This window comes from Protopterus annectens, chromosome 2.part0, assembly GCF_019279795.1.
Source record: "Protopterus annectens isolate FY-2018-M chromosome 2.part0, PAN1.0, whole genome shotgun sequence".
In the NCBI taxonomy this organism is placed as follows: Eukaryota; Metazoa; Chordata; order Ceratodontiformes; family Protopteridae; genus Protopterus; species Protopterus annectens.
This window is the reverse complement of record NC_056728.1, coordinates 605,518,180-605,543,065: the sequence shown is the minus strand read 5'-3', so window position 1 is coordinate 605,543,065 and position 24,886 is coordinate 605,518,180. Positions and strand designations below refer to the sequence as shown.

Below are 24,886 nucleotides of genomic sequence, written 5' to 3'. Positions count from 1 at the left end.
CAGACGGCTTCTGGAATTCAAATTCTGCATGCGAATGCGGAAGATGAAGACATAAACCATTGGTTGCATCGCAGCACATATGGAGAAGACAAAAATAGGTCGCAAGCACCTGTTCCGTTAGTATGACTGGACGCAAAGGGCGTTCTTAAAGAAGAATGCCCTTAACATTTTTTTTTTAAATTATAAGTAAATTAATCTTCTGGCCAACCGATTCCAGGGGGGTGCAAGTGCACCCCCTTTCACCTGCCTGCGGGCGCCCTTGTGCTGGACATATGAAAGGATGGAGTCATTAATAGGTAGAAACAGTCCCAGCAGAAGCAGTATGATGAGTATCTGGTATGCATCAGTCTCCTTGCTGACCTCAGCCCTTATTGAATTGAGTCCTGAGGAGGCCAGGATGGTGTTGGCAGATCAGGTGAGCAATGACAAGCATTGTGTTCCCTGAATAGTCACCCTGAAAAGGCAAAAGTAAGGAAAAAATGCTGCCCCTTAGGCACCGAAAGAATGATGGATTTTTTTCCAACTGTTGCCCCCTACTGCAATTACAATTGTTTGCATTTCAGTTAAGTGAGTTTATCTGTAAACAATCTGCTTAGGGTCTATATCACCTTGTCGAACTCTTAAAAGTTTGAACATCATATAGTCAACACCATATGATCGAACATTTACTAGTTCAAATGTTTAAACGGAGATCTCCGTACAGTGCGGAATGGGAAGATTTCCCTTTTCTGCACTGTAGTGCTATCTCGGAGTTGGTAAATTTAAAGGGCGGGGGGGGGTGCAAGGGGGCTTGCCCCCCTGCTTAAACAGTTCAGGTGGATTTTTTCTTTGTTTTATTTTTATTTATTACATTTTCGAACTTTTCAAAGTTCGATCATATGGTGTCGACCATATGACATTTGAACTTCTAAAACTTCGATAATGTAATATAGATACTCTGTTTACATATCTGTGTTGCTGGCATTAGCTTTATGCAGTTATAGCCATCTTTTGGCCTGTGTTAGCAATGCGTTCTTTTTCTGAGTACATTCTATATGCCTGGCTGCATCCTTGAAAGTTATTTGGTTTGTTTTTCATCATTTGGCACTTGATAATAGTGCTGTAAATTGATTGACATGCATCTGAATATCTTGGGGACATGATGAGTGCTAACAACTACTATGGGTCCATTTATGATATGAGATATTACTGATAGACTTGGGTGCTATGATACTGAACAGTTCATACTACCCAGGTGTTTTGATTTCATATTAATTTATAGCAGAAATTTTAGACCATTTTTGGGATGAATATGTATGGGCTGAAGAAGCAACTGTCAAGAAAACTGGTTGGATTCCTTAAGTTACAAACTGAATGGTTCACTGAGTCAAAGTCTAAAAGGTTTGAACAGCCCAACAAATGAACATCAGGTTAATGCATGATAAAGAAAATGGGGTTACTAAAATGATAAGATGCGTACCAGAAGCAGCAGAATGAAGAAAGACTGTGGCTGGTGGCCACACATTCTTTCGGTGGACATGATTTACTAATATTTGAAAGGATACTGGATAGAGCAGTGCTGAAACCTCTTTAATAATGCAACAGACAAACAAAAAGATGAGTGGAGTCCCTGAAGCTGTCTGACTGAGACAGAGATAATAAGTGAGTGGTGCAGAATGTAAACCATCCATCAGTCCATGTCGCACTTTCTGAATGAGGAGCTTTATGAATGAGTGATGTCTCCTTTCCAGCACCCTTCCGTAAGCATTTATTGGGAAGCTGTGGAATAAGGTTTTCTGATTAGAGTGCTTCACTATCCCATACTTGAATGTGATATGAGACCACAGTACTCTTTGCCAACCCAGATGAAATATTTCTGATATCCACAGAAAATTGAATGTATATGATAAACATGATATCCAGCAATGTTCAGTTCTTTCAGTGTTTACACTTAGACCTCAACCACTCCAGCAGCCCTGTCAGAGCAGAAATGTAGAATTTCTACAGTGACATCATCTACTGAAATGGATCCAGGCTTGTGGGTTATTTCTGTTGTTTCCTTTTCAAAAGAGGGTTTATATAGCCACTGGACTAAGACATCCCTCAGAATGTTCCTTCAACTTCTTGAAAATGTCTTCATTTGAGTGCAATATTTCTGTGCTTTTGCCAAGAACAACTGCAGTCCTCCACCACTTTACCAGATGATTTACCAGAGCCTGTTTAATGCTATTCAAAATCATTTTATTATCTTGCCAGACTCAGCTAGAGGCAGGATATCACTATGATGATTATCACAGCTGTAGCCTTCCTGATGGATTGGTATTGTCTGGACATAGAACACCACCTCTGCCATTCTCCCTGCTAACATTCCACTGGAAGCTTCTTTCTTTAACCTGACAGCTTTCTTCACCATTGTAGCAAACCAGTGGTCTCTATGTATACTGCCATAACAGGCAACAAACATTCTTCTGCCAGAGTTCCTTGAGAATGCCCTAGTTATTGACATATTAATAAGGGTTTACCTGGATTTGATATCAAACATATCCAGGTATATAAGAGAAGTTTAGGTGGGAACTGAACAACCCCCATTTTGAAGAAACATTTGGCATTTCACATGACACCCTCCCTACACTTTTGAGCTTCCTAGGTCTGTCCACATTGGTGTAGTTGGTATGACCAATTCGACACTTAGTGAAAAGCAGTAGCGAGCTCAGCACCTCTGCTGACCTGTGTGCCTTTACAGCTTCACATCACATGGTACAAGCACAACATGTAGAATTAACATTTGGTTCAAGCTGCTTTGTTATCAAGTACCTAGGAGCACAATTGTGTTGAACACAGTGTCTGTTGTGCACAATCCATCAACAGGACAGACAGCCACCAGTCAGATTTAGACTAGGTAAGAGGTTCACTACACTGTTCTTTGAGTATTTCTGTTTGGTATCATTTTGTCCCTTCTACATATTTCATTATCTACAATATGAGTACTAAAATCAGCTGCTAGAACTGCTTAATCATGACATGGTATTCTGCTAAGCACCACATTTATCATCAGGGCTGAATACAGTGCAAAATGGTTAGGGTAGATGCACAAACAGCAGTGGCAGTCTTGTTTTCTACAGTGTATATTAACATTAAGACAACTCTGTCATCTTCAGATACAAACTCCAACTGTACCTCATGCATTAAGAGGACTACAGAGTATCCACAGAAGTATGCAGGTCTTCTATGAAGGCTTACCTCCATAGTACTAGCAAGGACCTCCCACTCTGTCAGGAAGTTTTGTTGTAAACCCAGTTGTGTGTATAGAACCACAGAATTTAGCTGGTACCTTTCAAAATCCCATGCAAGCTCCAATTGCTTACTCAGTACCAAGGTAACATTTCAAGATAACATGTCATGTTCAACTGGGGACTACCTTACATTTTAGACACACCCATGGATGTGATTCTCTATTGCTTCCTATATCATACGAGATCATATCAGATATTACTGGCACCTTTAATATTTGGGTCTAGGCACACCATTACACATCCTGACTTGTCTGATTTTCAGCAGTGAGTATCTCAGACACAGATATGGAATCATGAACTTTGTAGTTAGTATCAATGTATCCTCATCTTTGATACTTCACACACCTACAATACCATTAATCCTAAACATGGAAAGTCCTGGTTATCTGACTTTCATAAATTTGCATTCATTGCAAAGCACTATACAACCAGTTGCCTTCTTCTAGTCATTTGATACCAGTAAAGCATGTACATGTATCAAATGGCATCTGTCAAGGTAAGCTGTAAGTGGGACAAAAGGCAGTCTGTCTTACGCCTTGACCATTTTGACCACTGAGCCTTTGAAAACATAAAATACTTTTATTCTTTAAAGAAGTATGAATAAGCCAAAGATATGAAACCACTTGTGGCTTGACCTCACAAATGTTCTTAATTAGTCCTCAAAAGGTTCATCTCTTCAGCAGAACATTTGTCAAGACATTTCAAACCCTCTGCAATATGTAAAATACAGCCACATGTTTTATAACCAGCCTGTTAATTTTCCTTAAATAGTCTAACATTGCATCCAATGGCATAATTTAAAACTACAAAACAAAATTATCTGGTACTCTAAGCTAGTGACCAGAACGTTTGCGTGCTCCCACCCAGTCGGATGGCTAATCACCCATGAGCTGACTTCCTTAGCAGGTCAAGTTGATATTGATCAGAGAATTACTCCCCCAGTGAATAAGATTGCAAGTTTCAGACTGATCAAAATTGTAGTTTGAGATGGCCATTGTATTGCCATTGAATATGGAACTGTTCCATATGGAAGAAGCCAGTTATTCGAATTTCATATTCTGGTCTGAGCTCATTTTGAGTTTTCTACCTACAAACTTTGGAAAATTTTGAAAAGTAATTAAATGCAGATTTAAGTCATTTTATTCATGTCATTGTCAACAAGGAAAGCTCCTGCTCAGCATTGCAAATAAGAAAGGGCTCAGAGCTGATCATTGATGTAATCCCACCTCCACCTCTAATGCATCCGTCACTCCCACCGCAGACCTCACCACTGTCACACTACCTTTGTACATATCCTGTACCACTCTTACATACTTCTCTGACACTCCCGACTTCCTCACACAATACCACAACTCCTCTCTAGGCACCCTGTCATATGCTTTCTCTATGTCTACAAAAACAATTATACTAAAGTATAAAGAAGACAGAAGTCAATGTAAAAATATGGCATGAGAAGATGAAAGGAAATGGCAGACATAGGGAACAAACATAAAATGATAGGAAGACTGCAGTAGTTTGAGGCCAAAGCCAAGACCCAAGCCACAGATACAAGGATTTGACATGAACAGTTAAAATAAAAGGTTGTTTCATAACAAAAGTGGGAGGGAAAGAAAAATTAAGTATATTTCATTATTAATGTTTTAGAAGGAGTTGGGAAGGAACTTATAGATTGGCATTACAGCTTACTCAGTTGGTATGGAACGACTACTAGCATCTTGAATGAAAATAAACAGAGGGGACTCCAAAAAATATAAACATTTGTTTGATGATACTAGAAAGCCTGAACAATAAAAAAAATCTGATAAAATTACTTTATACCACATTGTGACTTCAACAGAACAGCTTCAAAGAATTCATTTTCATTTACTGAACTAGAAAATAATTAAAAAATCTGATAAAAAATGGATATTACAGAGAATGCATTAGTTTACATACCTTGGGTTTTTTCAAGCTAGCATTTTTGCGATTATGAGAATCGCTAACAAAGCTACCTCACGCATGGTGAATTGCCTCACAAGTGAGGTTAATGGCTCAAAAACATTCAGTAAATTGAACCATACCTCTCAACTCTCCAGATATTTGCAAAATGTCCAGATTTTTGCCTCATATTTTTGGTCTGTTCCTCATAAATGTTGTGGTTTTCTCACAAATCATTAAAGAAAGAAGTTACCAAATAACAACAAAAAATTGAGTTTCAGCCTTCATAGCCTTCAGAAAATGTATGTTAATGCAAAGCCTGTTACTCTGTCAACTTTCTAAGTTAATAAGAGGAATATTTAAAAATATTTCATATATTTGGACCCTTGTCCCCGTATTATTTTTGGCTTTGTCCAGATTTTTGCTCTAAGAGGTTGAGAGGTATGAATTGGACATAGATTCTGGATATCACCAAAATGAATTTTACCAAAGTAGCAAAAACATTAAAGCATCGCCTGCTCACATTGGCTTGAATACATGTAAAACAATGACATTTGAAACCAACTCTGGAACTGAAATATTTTATTGTGCTGTGCTCCAAGTAATCAGAAATTAAAGAGCTGTAGCAATGGCATTAGTGAATGGTAAAGTTACAGAGAATATGATAGAACTTCAAAGTTTTGGATTGACTGAAAGTGAATGGTCTTTTATAAATAAATAAATAAAAACTGTATACTGGAAAATATAGCTTGTGTAGTCTACAAATTTATATTTTCAAAGAAGGGAATGTATGTAGTGCATGCAGTGATACCTTCAGGAAATGGAGACTTTTTTTAGTCTGGCAGATTACAGTACAAGCCATGTCAATGATTTTTCACAATTGCAAGTCCATAGTATAATGATTAAGGTGCTTACCTCACACACAAACAAGTTAGACTAGATTCTCAATTTTGGAAGGGAAATTAGTGAGTCTTAAAATGGTGCACAAAGGGCATCTAGCCGTGTATTAACTATGAACCAATAATAATAATAATAATGCAAGTTGATTCTTCTATCACTGAAAAAACAAAATGAGGTATAACAGATTTTGATGATGGGTATAGGTACGGACACCATAATGCTGTATTTTGATATAAACTATCATAACTTACTGTAAGTGAATGTAGTTTCAAAATTGTAATAGGACGTGGTGCATTCTTAACCAGATACAAAACAGCACAAAGGAGTTAAAGCATATGCAAGCTGCTCACTGTCTTATGCTAAAATATGATATAGTCAAGACCGAAAGAGAAAATCTATCCATTGTGTGGGTTACGGTACACTTTATACTGATTATAAACCATCAATACTATGAATTTTAATTTGCAACCCAAATTGAAGCCTGCCTTCACATATGAAAAAAGCTACATAAAAATGTAGATGTGCTGACTCATTGTAACTATATTGGAGGAAGAAACAATTTTCCTGATTAGTTTTCAAGGCTTCTAGTAAAGATAGCAGAAAAGGCAGAAAGACATGCTCACAGCTGATGATTATATTAATAGGATTGCTGAATTTGGTGTTCCTAATCCATTGACACAACCAGGCACAAAGACTAAACCAAAAAGGCCTTAATTTGGAAACATGAAATAATATTGGTGGCACTTGGCATAAACATGAGAGTGAGAATTTTGGTGCAGAGACACCGGGTAGGTACGAAAAATTCAAGTCAGAATTAACTGTATCTGAAAGTGGAAGGTAGTTGTTAAGGGGCAAAAGACTAAACATACCAAAAGAATTCCAACATAAATGGACTGAAGGAGTGCAAGAAGCCCCTTCTATAGTACTAAAGACCAGTTCAATAATGACAGAGAAAATATAATTTTCTGTCACGGATGAAGCAATTGAGAAAATAGTAAAGCTCAACTTGTTATGGCAAATATGCACAAAGCAGATCAAGAGATTTCTAATGTAATTGTCAGAACTCCCAAATGAACATAAAAACAATATACATGCTTAGTTTTAAAAGAAAATATGTGTTACATAACAGAAGAATATTCAATATCTTCATTGCAAAGACTGTGCTTCCTATATCATCCCACATAATTATGCTGGCCTTTGAAGTAAATAACAATAAATAAGCAATAAACAAGTCTCTTACACACACACACACACACACACACACACACACACACACACACACACACACACACACACACACACACGGACACAAACACACACACACACACACACACACACACACACACACACACACACACACACACACACACACACACACACACTTATTTTCCACACCTCTGTTTTTATTTTCCACAATTTGTAGCTGTATTTCACCTTTGTGATCCATATACATTGCATTAGCTGAAAAGGAATCTCCAGACCTTAAACTACTTATCTGTCATCTTTCACCATCATGGGTGCACCATATCAGTGTGATTGTTTTAGATAATGTTGCCATGCAACTGACCATCTATAATGTCACCATCACCTAATATACATTGATTATTCAAGCCTATGGCACATTTTTATTTTGTATAGTACCAGCTTGTAATAGGCATAATTAGAAACAGCAAGGCTTAATTAAAAAAAGACACTAAGATTGTTAATCTGGCATATCCTTCGGTAGAAAAGCTTTAATTGTCTTCTGCTTTTTGGTTGATTTTTCAGAAAATGCTCTGGAATGCAAGGATGTGTTTGCAGACTGTAAGAGGTGTTACATGCCACACCTTACAAGTGTTGATGAGTTAACCAAGGACATGGCTACAACAAATTACCTCCTTACATTCTCCCCATGTTATCCACATCATTTAGTGATAATCAAGTACAGCCTTACATACAATGATACCAACAACATGCCCAAATTTAGATTATTCTTTATTTTTCAAGATATTTTCTTTGTTTTGTACAATGGGTAAGTGTCATCTCCCAGATGCAAGGTACAGGAGAATCTTTGTTGGTGAAACCACTTTATTCTAGTTATCTTCCACTGAGGATCATGTCACTGATTAATGACGGACCCTCTTTGTGTTTTTAGGTTCCAGTTGTATTCAGCAAGCTGCGCCCACTGACTAGGATACATATGGATGAAATAAACCTGAAGAAATTTTTTTCACATACTGCTTGAACTTTTAAAAAGGTGACAACCCAAGTGCACAGAGCAGAACACTCAGTGGCAGGCTTAGAGCTGAAAGTGTCCATAAAGAAGACATAGAGAAAAAGACTTTTGAGCAGGTCTCTGGAAAAAAAGTTGTGTGACTCCTAACCATGGCCCATGGCAGTTTGATATGCAGTCTATATACTGCTACTTGCTTTGTGCTATTTTAGGGCTGTAGAGAAGATGTCCATCAACAGGGTTATGTCTAAAGGTTTGCATTTTCTTGAGAGCTATTGATTCTACCATGAATTTTGCATCATCAGATTGTTATCCCCACAGTAATCCAACTATTGTATTAAAGAGTGAATGAATCATACATGCAAAAACCATATAAAGAAATGGAAATTAGTGTGACTAACCAAATCTACCATTCTTTCTATTTTGGTGATATTTTCCCATAAATAAATTACTGAAGTGAAATAGCCTTCTTAGTCTGTAGTTTTAACATTACCAGTTACAGTGGTATGACTGGGAGAATATCTTGGGAGACACACACACACACACGCACACACGCACACACGCACACACACACACACACACACACACACACACACACACACACACACACACACACACACACACACACACATGTGTTTGCCTTACAAACACAAAGTGCAGGGTTTGAGTCTCTAAAGGGATAATTGGCTAGGCTTAAAATAACTTGCAAGGGCAGTTAGCTTAGTACTAGTCTATGAACCTATGAACACACACAGACAAAGCATTTGCAAACTACATTGCAGAGGTCACTTTCATGATAACTGCTGCATCAAAAGAGTAGAAGGCAGAAATCAGAATTTTATTTTATATACAACCCCTAAGCACAATCATATTAAAAATTATCTACATCGTCCCCATTCTAAAAGATATACAAAACATCGAACATGTAGCAAGCACCATGGTGACTTGGCCTACAACTAAAGTAAGGGGAGGATTAGCATTTAAATGTGGAAAAAAATTAGATATACACTTGCACAACACCTGAAGAAGAAGTCAAGTTAAAAAAAAAACTCCAGCTCAGAGTGATGAAAGCCTTCTTAATATTCATCAAAACTGTCCCTAGTTGCCTTGACCTTTCTTTTGGCCCATTCAAAAAAAAAAATCTGAAAAGCATGAAATACACAAATTTAGATATTTGAGCACCCTTTTTGGCTTAAGATATGTTGGCTATGCTAATGCCTTGGACATCATCAGACAACAAGGATTCTGCGGTTATATTTGTAAGAATGAATGTTGAAGGGTTTGCCAAAGATTAAGTGCAACAGTGAATGTGAATGGAAGAAAAACTGTGGCCTGAATTCATAAAGGTTACCATGAGACATTTAGGAATTCATAGAGAGCCCTACCATGGTGATTTTCAATGAAAATGTGCTGCACCATGTTGAGATCACTTACAGTCATGTTGGATTTTAACAAGGCAGTCCGGGGGTGAACTAATTAGCCATGTGCCCCCCCCCCCACCCAGAAGTGTCACCAGGAAGGCATCTACTCAGTGAGCAATTCCTAGTATCACCCAGCAGTGTACATTAACATGGCCACTCCTTCCAGGTTGTAGTAGTATTAATCTAGTAGAGATGATTCCTGGGTAAGATAGGGTTTGGTGGTGTGTGCATGAGTTTATACAAGGTGCTGCATCTATGAGTGTATGTGTGAGTGTACATCTGTCTGGAAGATAGCAGTAGAAGTTTTGGGAGGGTAAGTGAGGCAACAATGTGTGTGATTGTATATGTGTGTGTGCGTGTGTGTGTGTGTGTGTGTGTGTGTGTGTGTGTGTGTGTGTGTGTGTGTGTGTGTGTGTGTGTGTGTGTGTGTGTGTGTGTGTGTGTGTGTGTGTGTGTTGGTGGGTTGGAGAAGCCATTGTACTACCCTTAAATTAATGAGTCTGCAACACTAGGTGGTGGGGACCATGAGTCATCTGGGAAAACTCTTTACTTGTATCTGAGCAGCACTTAACCAGTAAGGCAGATATTGAAAAAGGTGTGGGGATTCACTAGGCAAGATTGATAAGCAGTGTGCTGTAAATGGCACTAAACTACCTTCAAACACTGCCCCCCCCCTGCCTGCCACAGATGATATAAATCCTTTTTGCCACCAATAGACACCGGGGATTTACTTTAAAAATCTGTAAAAAAATACTTGGGGGGGGGGGGGATTTGAACTGTGTGTCCCTGATACAAGAGACCCCTGCATTTGCCAAATGCACTAACTTAAGGCAGCAAGTGTTTTTGTGCGTGAGTGTGTGTGTGTGTGTGTGTGTGTGTGTGTGTGTGTGTGTGTGTGTGTGTGTGTGTGTGTGTGTGTGTGTGTGTGTGTGTGTATAAAGAGAGGAGGGTAGCTTAGCTTAGCATTATGTAATACCTGCAAGATGTCATATGATACAAGGGAGGCCAAGCATACCTCTCATCCTCATAAATGACTTTTGCCATAGCAGGCATTTATTGAAGGCTATGAAGTGTGAAACTCTATTGTCTGGCATCGTGGACTGAGTGTAATCCTTTGTGAAATATGTAGGCATGGGAATGCTGATATCATGGACATTCTGACAACAGGAGTATATGGTGTATGCATATTCAGGAGAGTGACTGAGAGGGAAGATTTCTTGTGCTTACACAATGTAGCAGTCACAGTTAACTACCATGAGAAGTGCTGACCTGTACTTTGTGATAGTTAAATCTGATTTATAGACATTCAAATTAGTTTGTAATGAGGTCTTTCCTCCTTGCAGCTAATGTATCTATGAATTGCAAATCACCACTACCTGTATACAGAGCCTTTTACCACAGGGCATACAGCCTCTGTTGGGGTTCTTAATGAATCCTCTACTGTATATTTTCTGTTTGCATGTTTTGTATTTAACACAATCTTAGCAATCCCTATAATCTTAAAATGTAAAAACTAATTATGGAAAATGTACATAGATGAGTATGAATGGATTAATGGATCCATGGACATTAGCAGATAAAACCTCAATGACATTCATAACACTGTCAAAACTTGAAAGAGGGAGCTTCGTTATTGCTCATATCCAGTTTTTCTTCTTGCCTTGTCTAATGCCTTAGACAAAAAAAGTAATTATACGATTTATTATTTCCCATAGTGCTTTGGCCTGCTTGGTGTAAATGGAGCTGGTAAGACAACAACATTCAAGATGCTGACAGGTGACATATCTGTTACCAGTGGAGAAGCATTCTTAAATGGATACAGGTAATATGATGTTGAGCTCTCACATTTTATAAAAGTGATATGACCTGAAGTTTTGTAACTTTTTTCATTACAGTGATTATATCAGTATATAAATTGAAAAATTAACTGTTACATATTTTGTGAGAAATAAGTTGATATAAATGAAGTGTATAAGAGGAATATTCTTATCAACATATCTTGGTGAGTATGTTTTGCCACTGAACTCAACCATCTCAGGCAAAGAAATGAAGGAAACAACCAGGCTCTCTCACCACGAAACTGTGTAAAGTCCTGATATATCCAATCCGGACTTAAAGCTCATAAAAAGTGCAGCGGCAAAACAGTAAATCAAGAGCAGTAACTTCACTTACTCAGTATGCAGTAAGCATATAAAGTGCAACAGCAAGTCAATAAATCAAGAGCTATAAATTTCACTTTTTTGCAATAAGTAGCAGATAATCCCGTATACGAACACCAAAAACGTTTATTGTAAGCGCTTTCGCGTGGTCACCACCACGCTTCATCAGACAATGCATATAAAATTCAAAACATCTATTTATACAGATAAATCTAAAAAAGGCGCCAAATTAAAACAAATAACTCACACAATTTTCCAATTAAAAAGTTAATAAAGACTAATTAAAGAGTTTTTGGTTACTACATTCCATTTAAAGGGAGCCTGAATTTTCAAAAGGACTAAGATGTTCATACACCATGCTACAGCTAATAGTCAGTAATAATGGTAAGCACTAAAAGTTGGTACTGACGACGAGTGTTTTCAAAAATAGTGAAAACTAAATTAAGTTGAGTTAAATTAAGCTACCTGATATATAATGTGGAAAAGCACATTTAAAACACATTTAATACCAGAACATAATAACATGTGTATCGAGCATTGCTCTATACAAGTTGCTCTACAACAATTTTTTAATTTTAAATAGATAAATAAATAAATAAATAAATAGTTAAATAATTGAATGAATAAATAAATATCTGTTTCATAGAGTGTAACTCCGATATTAATGGCACCAATGAATTATGTTTCTACTGTTTATTAAATTCATAAGTATAATAGTATATTCAATTATTAATCAAGATCATAAGTTATCATTGTTCATAGTGTCATATATCTAAACAAGTGTTGGTAATTATTAAATATTGAATAATAAATATTAAATATTAAATATTGAATGTTACATATAAAAATTTTAATATATATATACATACATGTAATTACAATGTAAATGTATAGAATGTATAAATATGATGTATATAAATATAAGTAAATATGTTTATTTGTGAATTAATCGATATGATATATAGGAAATAAATGTAAAAAATTTTTTATGAAAAATATTAAATTATACATATAAAAAGCCGAACAATGTGTGTCATCAAAATATTATGTGTGTTATACATCTTACATAGATGAATAAATGAATGAATAAATAAATAAATAAATGAATAAATAGATGAATAGATGAATAAATAGTTATAAATGAATAGATTTTGTATATGTGATACTTAAAATAGAATGAACAAAGTAGACATGATACAATATGATAAAACTGTGATACTAAATAAATTTATACATGAATAAATACAACTACTAAGGTACTACTATTGGGAAAAACTTTTGAGCATTTGTAAGTGAAAAAAATTTTTTGGAAAGTTGATTTGACAAAAGACAATGTACATGAGGTACAAAATAGAAAAAATCAATAGAGAAATATATTAAAGTTAAAAGTCTGGAGTACACACCATTAATAAATATTTATTTGTAGAGTTTTATCTAGCTTCCAAAACCGGTTTAATGGAAACTTGATTATTAATGCCAGGGGGTATGTGTGCAGCCAATCTTAATATCCATTTTAACTCCTTGTTGTTTAGAAGTAAAGAATTATCCCCACCTCTTTTGTTAGGTGTAACTATCTCTAGTACCTTAAAATCAAAGTTATGGTGGGGCTGTTCCAAAATGTGTTTAGCTAATGCATTTAGTTCATTCTTCTTCTGGATGTCATAAAGATGACCATAAATTCTGTCTTTTAGGCACCTTTTAGTTAGGCCAATGTAAAACGCTGTACAGTTTTTACATGTGGCCAAATAAATGAGATTTTTAGTGCAGCAGTTAGCATAGAACCTTGGATGGAAAATATAACTCAAAGTAGGATGTTTAAAATCTACTTCTTTTGAAATGTAGCTGCATCTCCTGCAGTTATAACAAGGGAAAGTACCTTTCTTGCTACTAGATAATAAACTTAAATCATCACTAGTACATTTGTCATTACATAGTAGCTGTTTTAAATTCGGGCTATTCTTGAACATAAAATGTGGCTTGTCCCCTATCAATTGTTTGACAAAGGGGTCTATAGTGAGTAGTTTCCAATTGTTATAAAAAACCTTCTTGATGTCATTAATGATGCTAGTAAAATTCAAAATTATGGGTACAAAATCTTTGCATCCTGTAGAATATCTATTGTTTATAGTATTTGTATCTTGATTTCTTGTCAATGTAGTCCTGATAACATTGTTCCTGGTATTTGTGACTAGCCCTGAATCATAGCCTCTCTCTCTAAATAATGATTCTAAATGGTCTGCTTCAAGTTGTAAGGAGTGTGGGTCTTTACAGAGTCTTTTTAATCTAATAAATTGACTCTTGATGATGCCAGGAAAAACATACCTAGGGTGCATACTGTCAAAAGATAAGAGTGTATTCCTCCATGTTGGTTTTCTATAAATTGTAGAGGTTATGGTGCCATCCTCATTAATACTTAGTGTAACATCCAAAAAATTGATGGATTTGGCGGAACATTCCATAGTAAAGCGTAAAAAAGTGGATGTGCTCTCAAGATAATTCAAAAACTTTACAAAATCAGACTCTGTACCTTCCCATACAATAAAAATATCATCTACAAAGCGTTTATATATTTTTATCTGTGTAAACAGGGGGTGGGTAAATAGGTAAGAACGTTCCCAAGCCAAAACAACCAAGTTGGAATAGGTGTTTGCACACGGGGTACCCATTGCCACCCCCCATTTCTGTAGATAATACTCATTTAAAAACATAAATACATTATTATTTAGTATCACATCTAATAGCTGACATACAAGTAACTGTCTATCACTTGAAAAGGATTTATCCAAAGTTAATATGTCTCTTATGGCTTCAATGCCCAAGTCATTGGGAATTGAGGTAAAGAGATTTTTCACGTCCAAGGTAATCAGGATGTATTCATGATGTTGAATGTCTAATTGTATCTCTGACAAACAAGCTAGTAGATGGTAAGTGTCTTTTAAGATAGTATCAAAAGAGTCGACCACTGGTCTGAGTAAAAACTCTACAAAACAAGAGGCATTAGCAGTGACCCAGTGGTCGCCTGATACTATGGGTCGTAGTGGGATAGGATAAATATTCTTGTGGATTTTCGGGAGTCCTTTAATAATGGGTATGGTAGGGTTATCTACCAGAAGATAGCTGTACATATCTTCATTAATTTGTCTGCAAATGAGCAGATCATATAACATATCATGTACATTCTTGATTATTGTGTTCACTCTATATAATTCTAATTTTACATATGTCGTCTCATCATTAAGCATTAAGCCCATATTAGTATTATAATCAACTCTATTTAAAACCACAATCCCACCTCATTTGTCGGCAGGTTTAACAGAGATTTTGTCACATTGTTTTAAACATTTCAAAGAATTAAATTCTTCTGGGTTTAGATTGAAGAAACCAGGTTTTATCTTAGTGGAAAATAATTCATAAAAATCCTGTTCACAAATATGTAGAAAGCATTCTATATTATGAGGTAGTGGGGGCATAAAAGTGCTTTTCCGTTTAAAAACAATGGATGCAACATTTTTGTTAGGATCAGGTTTCTCTTTAAAGAAAACTTTTAAAGCTACTCGTCTACAGAACAATCTTAAATTAATTAAAACATCAGTTAATGTGTCAGAACAAGCTGGAATAAAATTCAGACCACGGTTTAAAAGAGAAATATCAGCATTAGAAAAGTTATAGTCAGAATGGTTATATAGTAAACCAGTCACTTTTTTGTTCGTCTTGTTGATTGGAAGCTTTCCGTGGATAGCTTCCTTTTCCTTGGGCCTCGACTTGTGGACCGTCCTCTGTGCTGGAATCTTTGTTTCACTGGGTATGGTAAAAAGTTTTTTGATGAGGAGCCCAAAGGAACTACAATGTTAGAATCTTTCGGTCTGGCTCCTGGATTAATAGCGGATTTTTGTAGCGCTAGTTGGTTCGGAGGGGGCGTGTTAGTCACATTAGTAACCATGAAACTACTATTAGTCCCCTCTAAACTAGCGATAGGCAAAGAAGCATTGGTTGGCAGGATGTTATCATTGACAATGTTAACAACAGAAGTGCCTTCTACAGAAGTAGAACGCTGTATATTGTTCAAATTATCATTTGCACTATTATTCTCATTTTGTATTGAATTATTGCCTCTTGGCCAAACAAATACTTGTCTTAATTTAAAATCTTGAAAGTCTCTTTGTAGCTTACGCATTTTTGTTGCCTTCAGTCTCTCGCTGAAGGCATTTACTTGTAAACATATATTACGTAGTCTGCGGGTACAATATTCTGCTTTAAAACGATGGCTAAGGTCTTTAAAGTTAGCATCAACCTTATCTCTTAACTCAATTTCTAGAGGTGTAAAATAATCAAGGAGAAGCCTGATATACCTGTGTCCGAGGTCAATATTCAGATCCTGCCATTTTTTGAGGAGTTCTGGATGTGCCTCTCCGTACGACGGCATACACATAACTCGCATCCCTCTCGGCACAATAGAATAATGAAGACAAGCCTCTAGGTGTTGCCTTTGCCAGGCATATCTTTGTAATTTATACATGCCGTCCTCCAATGTTTTAGATACAAGATTAAAGTCAGATATGTTGAAGCCTTCTGTATTTACGGGAGTGACATGCTCAGTTTGCGAAAGGTCCAGAGCCAATAAAGGGTTAGCTTGTGCATGTAATAGATCTTCTAAGTTCACTACTGCTTCCCTCGTCCCTGGAGTATAATCAAGTTCAATATTAACGGTATCCATCGTGTGCTGGCGGTGAAAATAAAGTGAAAAATGGAGTGATACACATTGTGTATCTCAGGCAAAGAAATACACATATAAACTTAAATGACAACATATTACATGATCATCATGCGACTGAGACGATTGATGTGATGCCTATAAATAGTTCTGTATAAATTGTATTTTTATTGAGTCTGAAGAAGTCCTGATGCATTTTTCATTTCCCAGTGAAAGCACTTACTGGGTTCATAATGGACTGAGAAATGTTTAGTGAGTGGAGTTATTTTTACAAAAAATATCTGCAAAATTTTGGACAAATGCTAAACTGTGGTCAACCCGGAACTCTCACCCTATACCCTGCCTTCTTCAAGATGACTGCCTCCAAATCAACAAAACCTATCTTCAATATTTCACTCACAATGAGGAGCCTACCTGCAACAATCAAACAAGTTTTTATATCTCCACTGCCACAAATCCCCTTCCTTCCTTTGCGCCAAGACCTTTCCCTAATGAAAACCTCTATTCCATTGCCAAACACTTAAAGAAATATGTCTTACAAACCCAGGTGCAGCATTATACTAAAGATGGTTATATCTTAATGACAGCTGTCAATAGTGTTGAAGGTCCATTAGTGTCTAACAAACCAAAATGCCTGCTTATCATTACTGTTTGTGATGAAATGAGAAGTAGTAGGTTTGGTATTGTCAAACACTCACTACAAATGTTCAAACAATCAAATTAAGCTTTGCACCTTTAAAATAGTTTTTGTTTTACACGTTTATTGTTTTTATTTCAATCATTACCCAGGGATACAGACACAAGTAGGATTGCGACCTAGCCATTTTTTTTCTTGACAATACATAAATAAGAACAATTGACCATTAGTCTGGAAATCACTGTAAAACTCTGGGTTTATGTTTGGTGGCACAAACAGAAAGCCAGTTTGTAAAAATGCATCTTCAATCTGATTTCTTTCATTAAGGTATCTGAGCCAGGCTTAAAGAAAGATATTCTGCCTCCTAGTGATGCGCCCATTTGCATCACAAACTGGGTATGGAAGTGAGGGTAGTAGGTAGAGAACTGGTTGGTGAAAGGTGGTGGAATGGGGGTAGGGAGAGATACAAAGTGTGTGGGTTTGATCCAGGTTTTGCCTTTGCAAAAGGTGTCAACCCAAGTCTATTTAATAATGTTGCTTGATCTTCCAATGATCCATCCAATTAAAAACACGACTGAACTGCTGCATAAAAATCAAATTAATACATCTTCTAATATGCAAAATCAGCGTTCGAAATGGGTCGATATTAGAACACTCAACATTTTGAATGTTCGGTGTTCTAATATAGACCCATCCCCCCATGTGTACCCTCCAAATCATGATGGCCAGAGGCAGATTCAAACATTTCTCTTCTGGGAGCCACTACAGTTCCTTGACCTACAGTGTCAGCATTAACCTGTCCATTCTCAAATGGTAGTGTGTCCTGGGTATACACAGACATAGAGACTGTGTCCATTCTCTGAGGAAAGGATGCAGAGGTCACACTCCCTATATTTAACACACATATTCTGCATCCCCTGACACATGACAGTTCTTTCCTACCATCATTATTAGGGTTACAGATTTTTCATTATGCTGGTGCCAGAAAGTGACTCACCTGTGAATACACCAAAAGAAAACATATCCAGTGTTAGTATGATGTAGTACCACAGCTATACATGCAACTGATATCAATCCAACTAGAAAGATATGATATTGAGTTATAACCCTGCCCATACATTGCACAAAAGTGTCTTGCACTGGGATGCCAGATGTACTTGTATGACACAAATCTCATAGGTATTAGAAACGGTAATGTGACTAACAGGTAAAAATAGGGCAGATAGTAGTAGTAGGTCTACATACCTAGGACATCATCAGTTGAAATTCTCTGTGGCCTATCCAGCTTTGCTCTAAACTCTAGCACCACACTGGGGAACCCTGTGAAGGTGGTACTACTCTTAAGTGAGGCCAGGAACTCCTCTGTCTGTGTAAGATGTGGTTCAGTAGATGACCCGCCACTGTTGCTGTGCATTCATATGCCATGACCTCTACTTTGTGGGTAGCAGCATGGATCTTATTAGTCAGTGGTCAACAGTGTCATGAGTTAAGATCCTGACAATTCACAGCATTAACAGTGGTGACAACTTCCCACCAGAAATAGTTACTGAATGATCATTTGGCTAAATTCACTGAAAAGAGCCATGGATACATACGGCCTCTGGTACCACCACATTTCTGCTTCTGTAAATTTTGGCTTAGGTGGATGTCTCTTTCTGTGTCTGTGTTGTAGGCATAGTTGTGTTAGCATGGAACCCACTGGAATTAACAACAGTCATACTATAAAAATTGGCCATCTACTAAAGCTTAGTAAGCAGGCATACTCTTTGTACTCTGGGGAGTACATTTTTTCTGAGTATCGCATCATGTTGTTTAGGTGACATTATGTCTACAACTGTCTAAATTAATGCCTTTTTCAACAGGTACAATATTGCTAATCTAAAAACAATATTTGTAATAGTTTTAGGGAGAACAGCTGAAAATGTTACTTATATTTATTAAGTGCTTGGGAGGCAGCATTTTGAGAAATGTGCCCATTTTTAAGTGATATATATCTAAGATGGTTAGCACTAAGAGCTTGTGATTACAAATTGGAATGTGCTTGCTATACCCCTGATTACAAGGAATGTTCCACCACTTATGCTTCATAGAGCCATGTTCTTCCCATTTTCACATGGAAAGGTCAGTCACACACTTAAGTGTTAGCAATGTTTTTTAAGTGATACCTATGGCAAATAACACTGAATAATATTAATTCATCAAAAGAATGTTTTATAACTATAAAGTGGCACATTAACCATGTATAAGCCTCCTAGCTGAAGTTGTGATAATCTTTTAGTAGGTACTACACATGTTGCCCATTTGTTTAAAATTATGAGAGGTAGTATTACACAACCTATAAATGGAAGACTGAGAGTAATTGTCATGCTATAGCTGACCACATGAGAATGGAGTTGCTATTGAGTATGTATTTCCAGGAGCAAAAATTGGTCTGGGGGACTGACATATTTCACGCATTAATGTGTAATTAGAACCATAGTAACACAGTACCTATATTTTATTATATTGGCAGTCATTGTTCAAATGAGATTCCCCTCGTTATCCAGAATTGCTCAAAGGATTAGAATTGCCTAGACATAGTCAAACCTTGCTGAGTCTAATTATGGTGGCTGCCAAAAAGCAATTACTAGAAAATAGAAATCAAAGTCTAGACAAAATTTACTAGAAGTAGTGACTATAGTACCAGAGATAAACTAGAATTGGGATCTTTAGAAAGGGAAGGAGCAAACTACATAGGAAAAAATGGGAACTGTGGGAACAATATATGCAGAGCAGGAATGAGGTTTAAGAGGCAGGATTTGAATGAGCCATATAATGCTTAACTGATAATGATGAGTGGATGATTTATAAGTGATGTATAATGTTTACAACTACAGTTGTTTCAATGGTGTCTGTGATGTTAGCAGTTTGCAACTAAAGTGATATCATTTTGTATGCTTTTCATTTATATAAATGTAATATTACATTTGTCATATGTGTTAATTTAATAAAGATGTTTGGAAAAAAAATGAAAGGATGGCATACATGAGAACTGGTTTGGGTGGCAAGTGACTGCCATTTTTCCTGATATCATTGAAGGTGAGATAAGTATGGCTGTAGAAGGTGACTTTAGTGCTACATTGAGAGCACAGAAATGGTGTGAGGAGGAGTCCAATATCTTTTCTGGACATCTTCCATAAGCATTACAGCTGTAGACTCCTACAAACCTATGCTGTAGTACCGTATAAGACTGATGCCAGAACTGTCTGGCTATGGTTGTCATCTATGTTGCTGGCATCCCCCACACATGAGGGCAGGGTGCACTCACCACTTGCGATACTGTAAGCCTGACCTCCTAGGCCAATGGGAAGATAAAACTAAGGTGCAACCATAACCTCAGGCACTGTAAGTATACCATAACTTACCTATCCTAGAACCCTGCCAATACATGGCACCATTCACCATTTTTTTCTGCTCTTTCCTTACCTTTAGCCCATACAGAGATTAAAAGGAAAAGGATGATGCATAGGGGCATACTAAAGCACCTAAGAAAGCAAAGGGGTAAATATAGCTGTTGTTGTAAAAGCTATGTCTATTTGCATAGTGGCAGTTATAGCATGTAGGGATAATGGTATATAACATTTATACAGAAGGAGCCCAACTGTCAGTACTGATATACAGTACTGTACTGGATTTAGTATGTCTGTGCAATGTTAGACTTTTGCTTCTGCATACTACCCCCTGTATTGGTGTAGAAGTGCCTCATCATATTAAGTCAGAATGCACTGACATTGCTAGGAAAGCTATGATTTTCAATTTCAATCCCCCTCCCAAAAAATGTACTATTGTCATGGCAGAATGTTATACCCGCAGTCCCAGTAATGCCACTGAACTGTTACAAGGCCAGTATATGTCTTAACCATATTTATTACTTAACCTTTCACTTCACAATATGCAGTACACGTCCCAATGTGTATCACCAGTGCTTGGCATTTATATTGTGTGATCAGTATATGTACAGTTGTACTGCTGTCAAAACTGCAATAACATCCCTTGACACAAATCAGATATGCTGGCTGATAAACTATTCCCGCAGTTATCATGCTGTAAATGTTGATGAATTTTGGCATATGCCCTTACACCTGCAAATATAATTGTACAGAACAACAGTTTGAAGACATAATTGTGTAGGTCGTCTGTTCACTGTACGAACATAGTTCATAATAAAATTAAATTCTTTTTGTATATCTCTTCCCTGGTCCTCTTCATTCCTTTCTTTCGCTTTTATACATTTATTTATTAAAACCAAACAGGAAAAGCAGCCAGTGCAGATCATAAGCCAAGTAAAATCCAAAAACCAAAAGGACAGCCAAATGGTCCCGAGTATGACTTTCATTGAAAAAACATTTAAAATATTAACAGTTTCATCTAACTTATCGTAGACATCTTCAGAAAGAAATAAAATGACTTAAAAAAGCCATAACATCATGAGAACACTCAAACAGCCTGTTTTTGTATCAAACTGGAATTATGTAACAAAGAGGAAGTATGCAACATTGTATCAAAAAAGATTGCCAACATCCTTAAAGTGACATATGCAATTTAAGAATAACCTGTGCTGTTTGAAAACAATAGTAACATTTGTAACACTGAAAACCACTGTGAACAAGTCAAACAAAAAATATTAAAATATCCGCTTTGAAAGTAAAAAGAGCACTCCACCGGTGAATACTCTGGCACAGAAAAATTAACTTTAAAATATGCAGTCAAAACTCAATGTTTAGAAGCGTGATATTTCAGTTCACTAGTAACAGATACTGCTTCATTTAAACCTGGTACGCTCATGACATCCAAACATAACATGCCAACATATTTCTTTATGCAATAATAAACTCTACCAGTCCCCTTTGTTGTTTTCATCTGCAGTCCATTCAAGAATGGAAAATCTAAACATAGAAAAATGTTCACAGCTTATTGCATGCCTTGCTAGGGTACTTTTGTTGTCTCTTTTTTAATGCTATGCAGATGCTGATAAATATGTTTATTAACTTAATTGTTGGTCTTGCCAATATAAAAGGCTGTGCATGACTGACACAAGGCAAGGTAAAACTCTTTAGATGTATAGCAAAAATACAACTAAATAAACCAAACTTCAAGAGAATTCTAGAGAGAATAGATAAAAATCATGCACTGGAAGCTTTGGAACTTTTAAATGTGGCCGGTGCAAGCAATGCATGTATATAGAAAATAATTACAGTGGGACACTGTGAGACATTGTTAGAAGATGGCTTACCAGGGGCAGATATTTTTGCTATACATCTAAAGTTGTTTACCTTGCCTGGTGTCAGTCATGCACAGCCTTTTATATAGACAACACCAACAATGGCTGGCTTCAGCAGCAGCACCACAGCCACCAGAGATACCTAACACACCCAATCTCGGGCCCATCCTTCCATAGTTGCCTCCACACCTCTAGCCCTACCTGTACTACCTGCATCATGTTGCCCTGCTGTGTAGGATGGTACATTTTAATCAGTGGCAACAATACTAGTGGAGGTGACACATTTGTCATCCACCAGGAATTGGAAGACCATGAGGGGAGACACTAGACAGGAGGTTGATGCCTGCTTCAGCTGTATAGATACAATGCTGTGATGACTTACTGAGTCATATCCCAAGTCAGTGCTGCCTCCATTTCCTGTGTAAGGACCATTAGTGTTGGTTCCCAGGGTGAGGAGTAATCTATCACTAAGTTAAAGCTGACAGAGACTGCATCTCTGAACACCCAATCTTATCCTCAGTCCCAGTGTTCTCCTCCCTTTGGTACCTATAACCATCCTGTATGTTAAATGAGCCTCTCCATACCATTGTCTGCTCTCTAGTTATCAAACTTATTTACCATTGTATTCCTCTCTCCTTATTCTATAACCTCATATGCTGTCAGTCATGTCTGTCTTTCTCTGTGAACTTTGCTCCACCTCTTACCCACCTCTTACATCTGTGACTTCCTACCCTAGCTCTCCCTTCTCAATAATAAAAAAGGGCATCTGTTCCACAAAAAAAAAAAAAAAAAAAAAACAACTTCTACCCATACCTCTCATAGACCTTTAATGAATGTGTAACCATGACTGAATACAATTGTTCCTCATAAAATGTAAAGAATTCTGACAAATCATTGAAGAGTTTGGTCATTAAATCATTACAACTATTGTTGCACTTCAATTATAATTATTGAGATAAGAAGTTGAGAGGTATGGCTCCTATCCCACCTCCATCCTGCTCATTCCTCATTTGTACACCTAGTGTTCTGTCATCCAATTGCTTCCCCTTTTCATCTCTGACTTATACTCCCATTTCCAGTCTTTATTCTGGTTTAAAGATAGGCAAACAAAAAAAAAAGGATAAGAAAAAGGGCTCATATATTAAACTCATCTTTCTGTGGTTATATGTTGCATGATGGCTGGCATAGAGGAAAGTTGGTGGTCCTATATAACAACGGAAGAAGGAGAGTTTTTATTTTATGGCAAAAAAAATGGAGAAAAATCCTTTGAACAGACTAAGATTTTGGCATCTGTCGTTCAAAAGTGCTGATTGTTGATGTGCATCACAAGTCACTACTGAAATAAGCTGAAGTACATAGTTTCATTGTAACAATCTTCATAGCTCACTGTACTCCTGAAGTGATGTGTACCTTGTCAGTACACTAGATGGGGGGGGGGGTTGATCCTCTGTTTGTTGTATGTTTTTTTACAACATGAAGAGTTCATTCATCAGCACTGTTCTAAAATTACCCTGAACTGTGTTTTTTAAAAACCTTTCCTATGAATGCTTCCATGGCAAGCCATGCTTGTGTATTTGTGTGAAGAATATTAGTAAAAAAAGCCTGTTTCATTCAGGCATATATCTCTTTTCTTGCTATCATGTACTTCATCCCCACAGAATGTAAGCATTCCTGCCAGGAATTAATAAAATGTTCTATGGAGTTTGGCACTTACAAACTAATTTAGTCTAGATTCATCCTTTTCCTTGCTCATTCTGTATTTGCTTACCTTCTGTTATTCCCAGTCCTTACTTTCCCTTTTTATCTCTGACCTTCATCACATTTCCAAAATATAAGACAGTCATAACATGGACAGATACTATCCACATGCCCACAAGGGGCAAATAAAGTCATCTCTGTGCATTGTTCTAACATTCCCTTCAATATATGTTTTCCAACCCTCTCACTATGAGCTCTCTGGTGGCTTTACTTGATAATGTGCTGGTATGCTAGGCAGGCAGGTGCTCAAATGCCTTGAAATTTAACTTGTACCAGTCTGCCAAAATATTGGTATCATGCAAAAATACATTACCATGCCAATATGAAGTAAGATAAACATAGTATGTGTATGTGACTGCTAACATGGCACATTGCAGTGATGCATACATTGCCAACACACTGACAGAGGGGGTTTAATCCCCTGATGGTTAGTATATTGTTTTCCAATATTCAGTTTTCAGGTTTCAATGGTCTTGTAAAATTTCAGTGAAATGTGGTTTCATGACTCCCTCAGTATGAGTTTTCCTGTGGCTTAACTTGTTAATGCACTGGACTGTAAAATATCAGGTAAGTAGGCAAGGCATCAAATCCATTGAAGTCTAACTTTTAGCAGCTGACCAAAATGTCCATATCAAGCAC

At 36.9% G+C, this 24,886-nt stretch overlaps 1 protein-coding gene across 1 annotated transcript in view; it reads left to right on the top strand.

The window, feature by feature from the left end:
* Positions 1 to 24,886, top strand: part of LOC122792759 (phospholipid-transporting ATPase ABCA1-like) — a 2,266,772-nt gene that overhangs the window by 2,045,506 nt on the left and 196,380 nt on the right. The window contains exon 42 of the mRNA XM_044060333.1: positions 11,438 to 11,544. Within this exon, the coding sequence (XP_043916268.1) occupies positions 11,438 to 11,544 (107 nt within the window). The remainder of the gene's footprint in view (positions 1 to 11,437; positions 11,545 to 24,886) is intronic.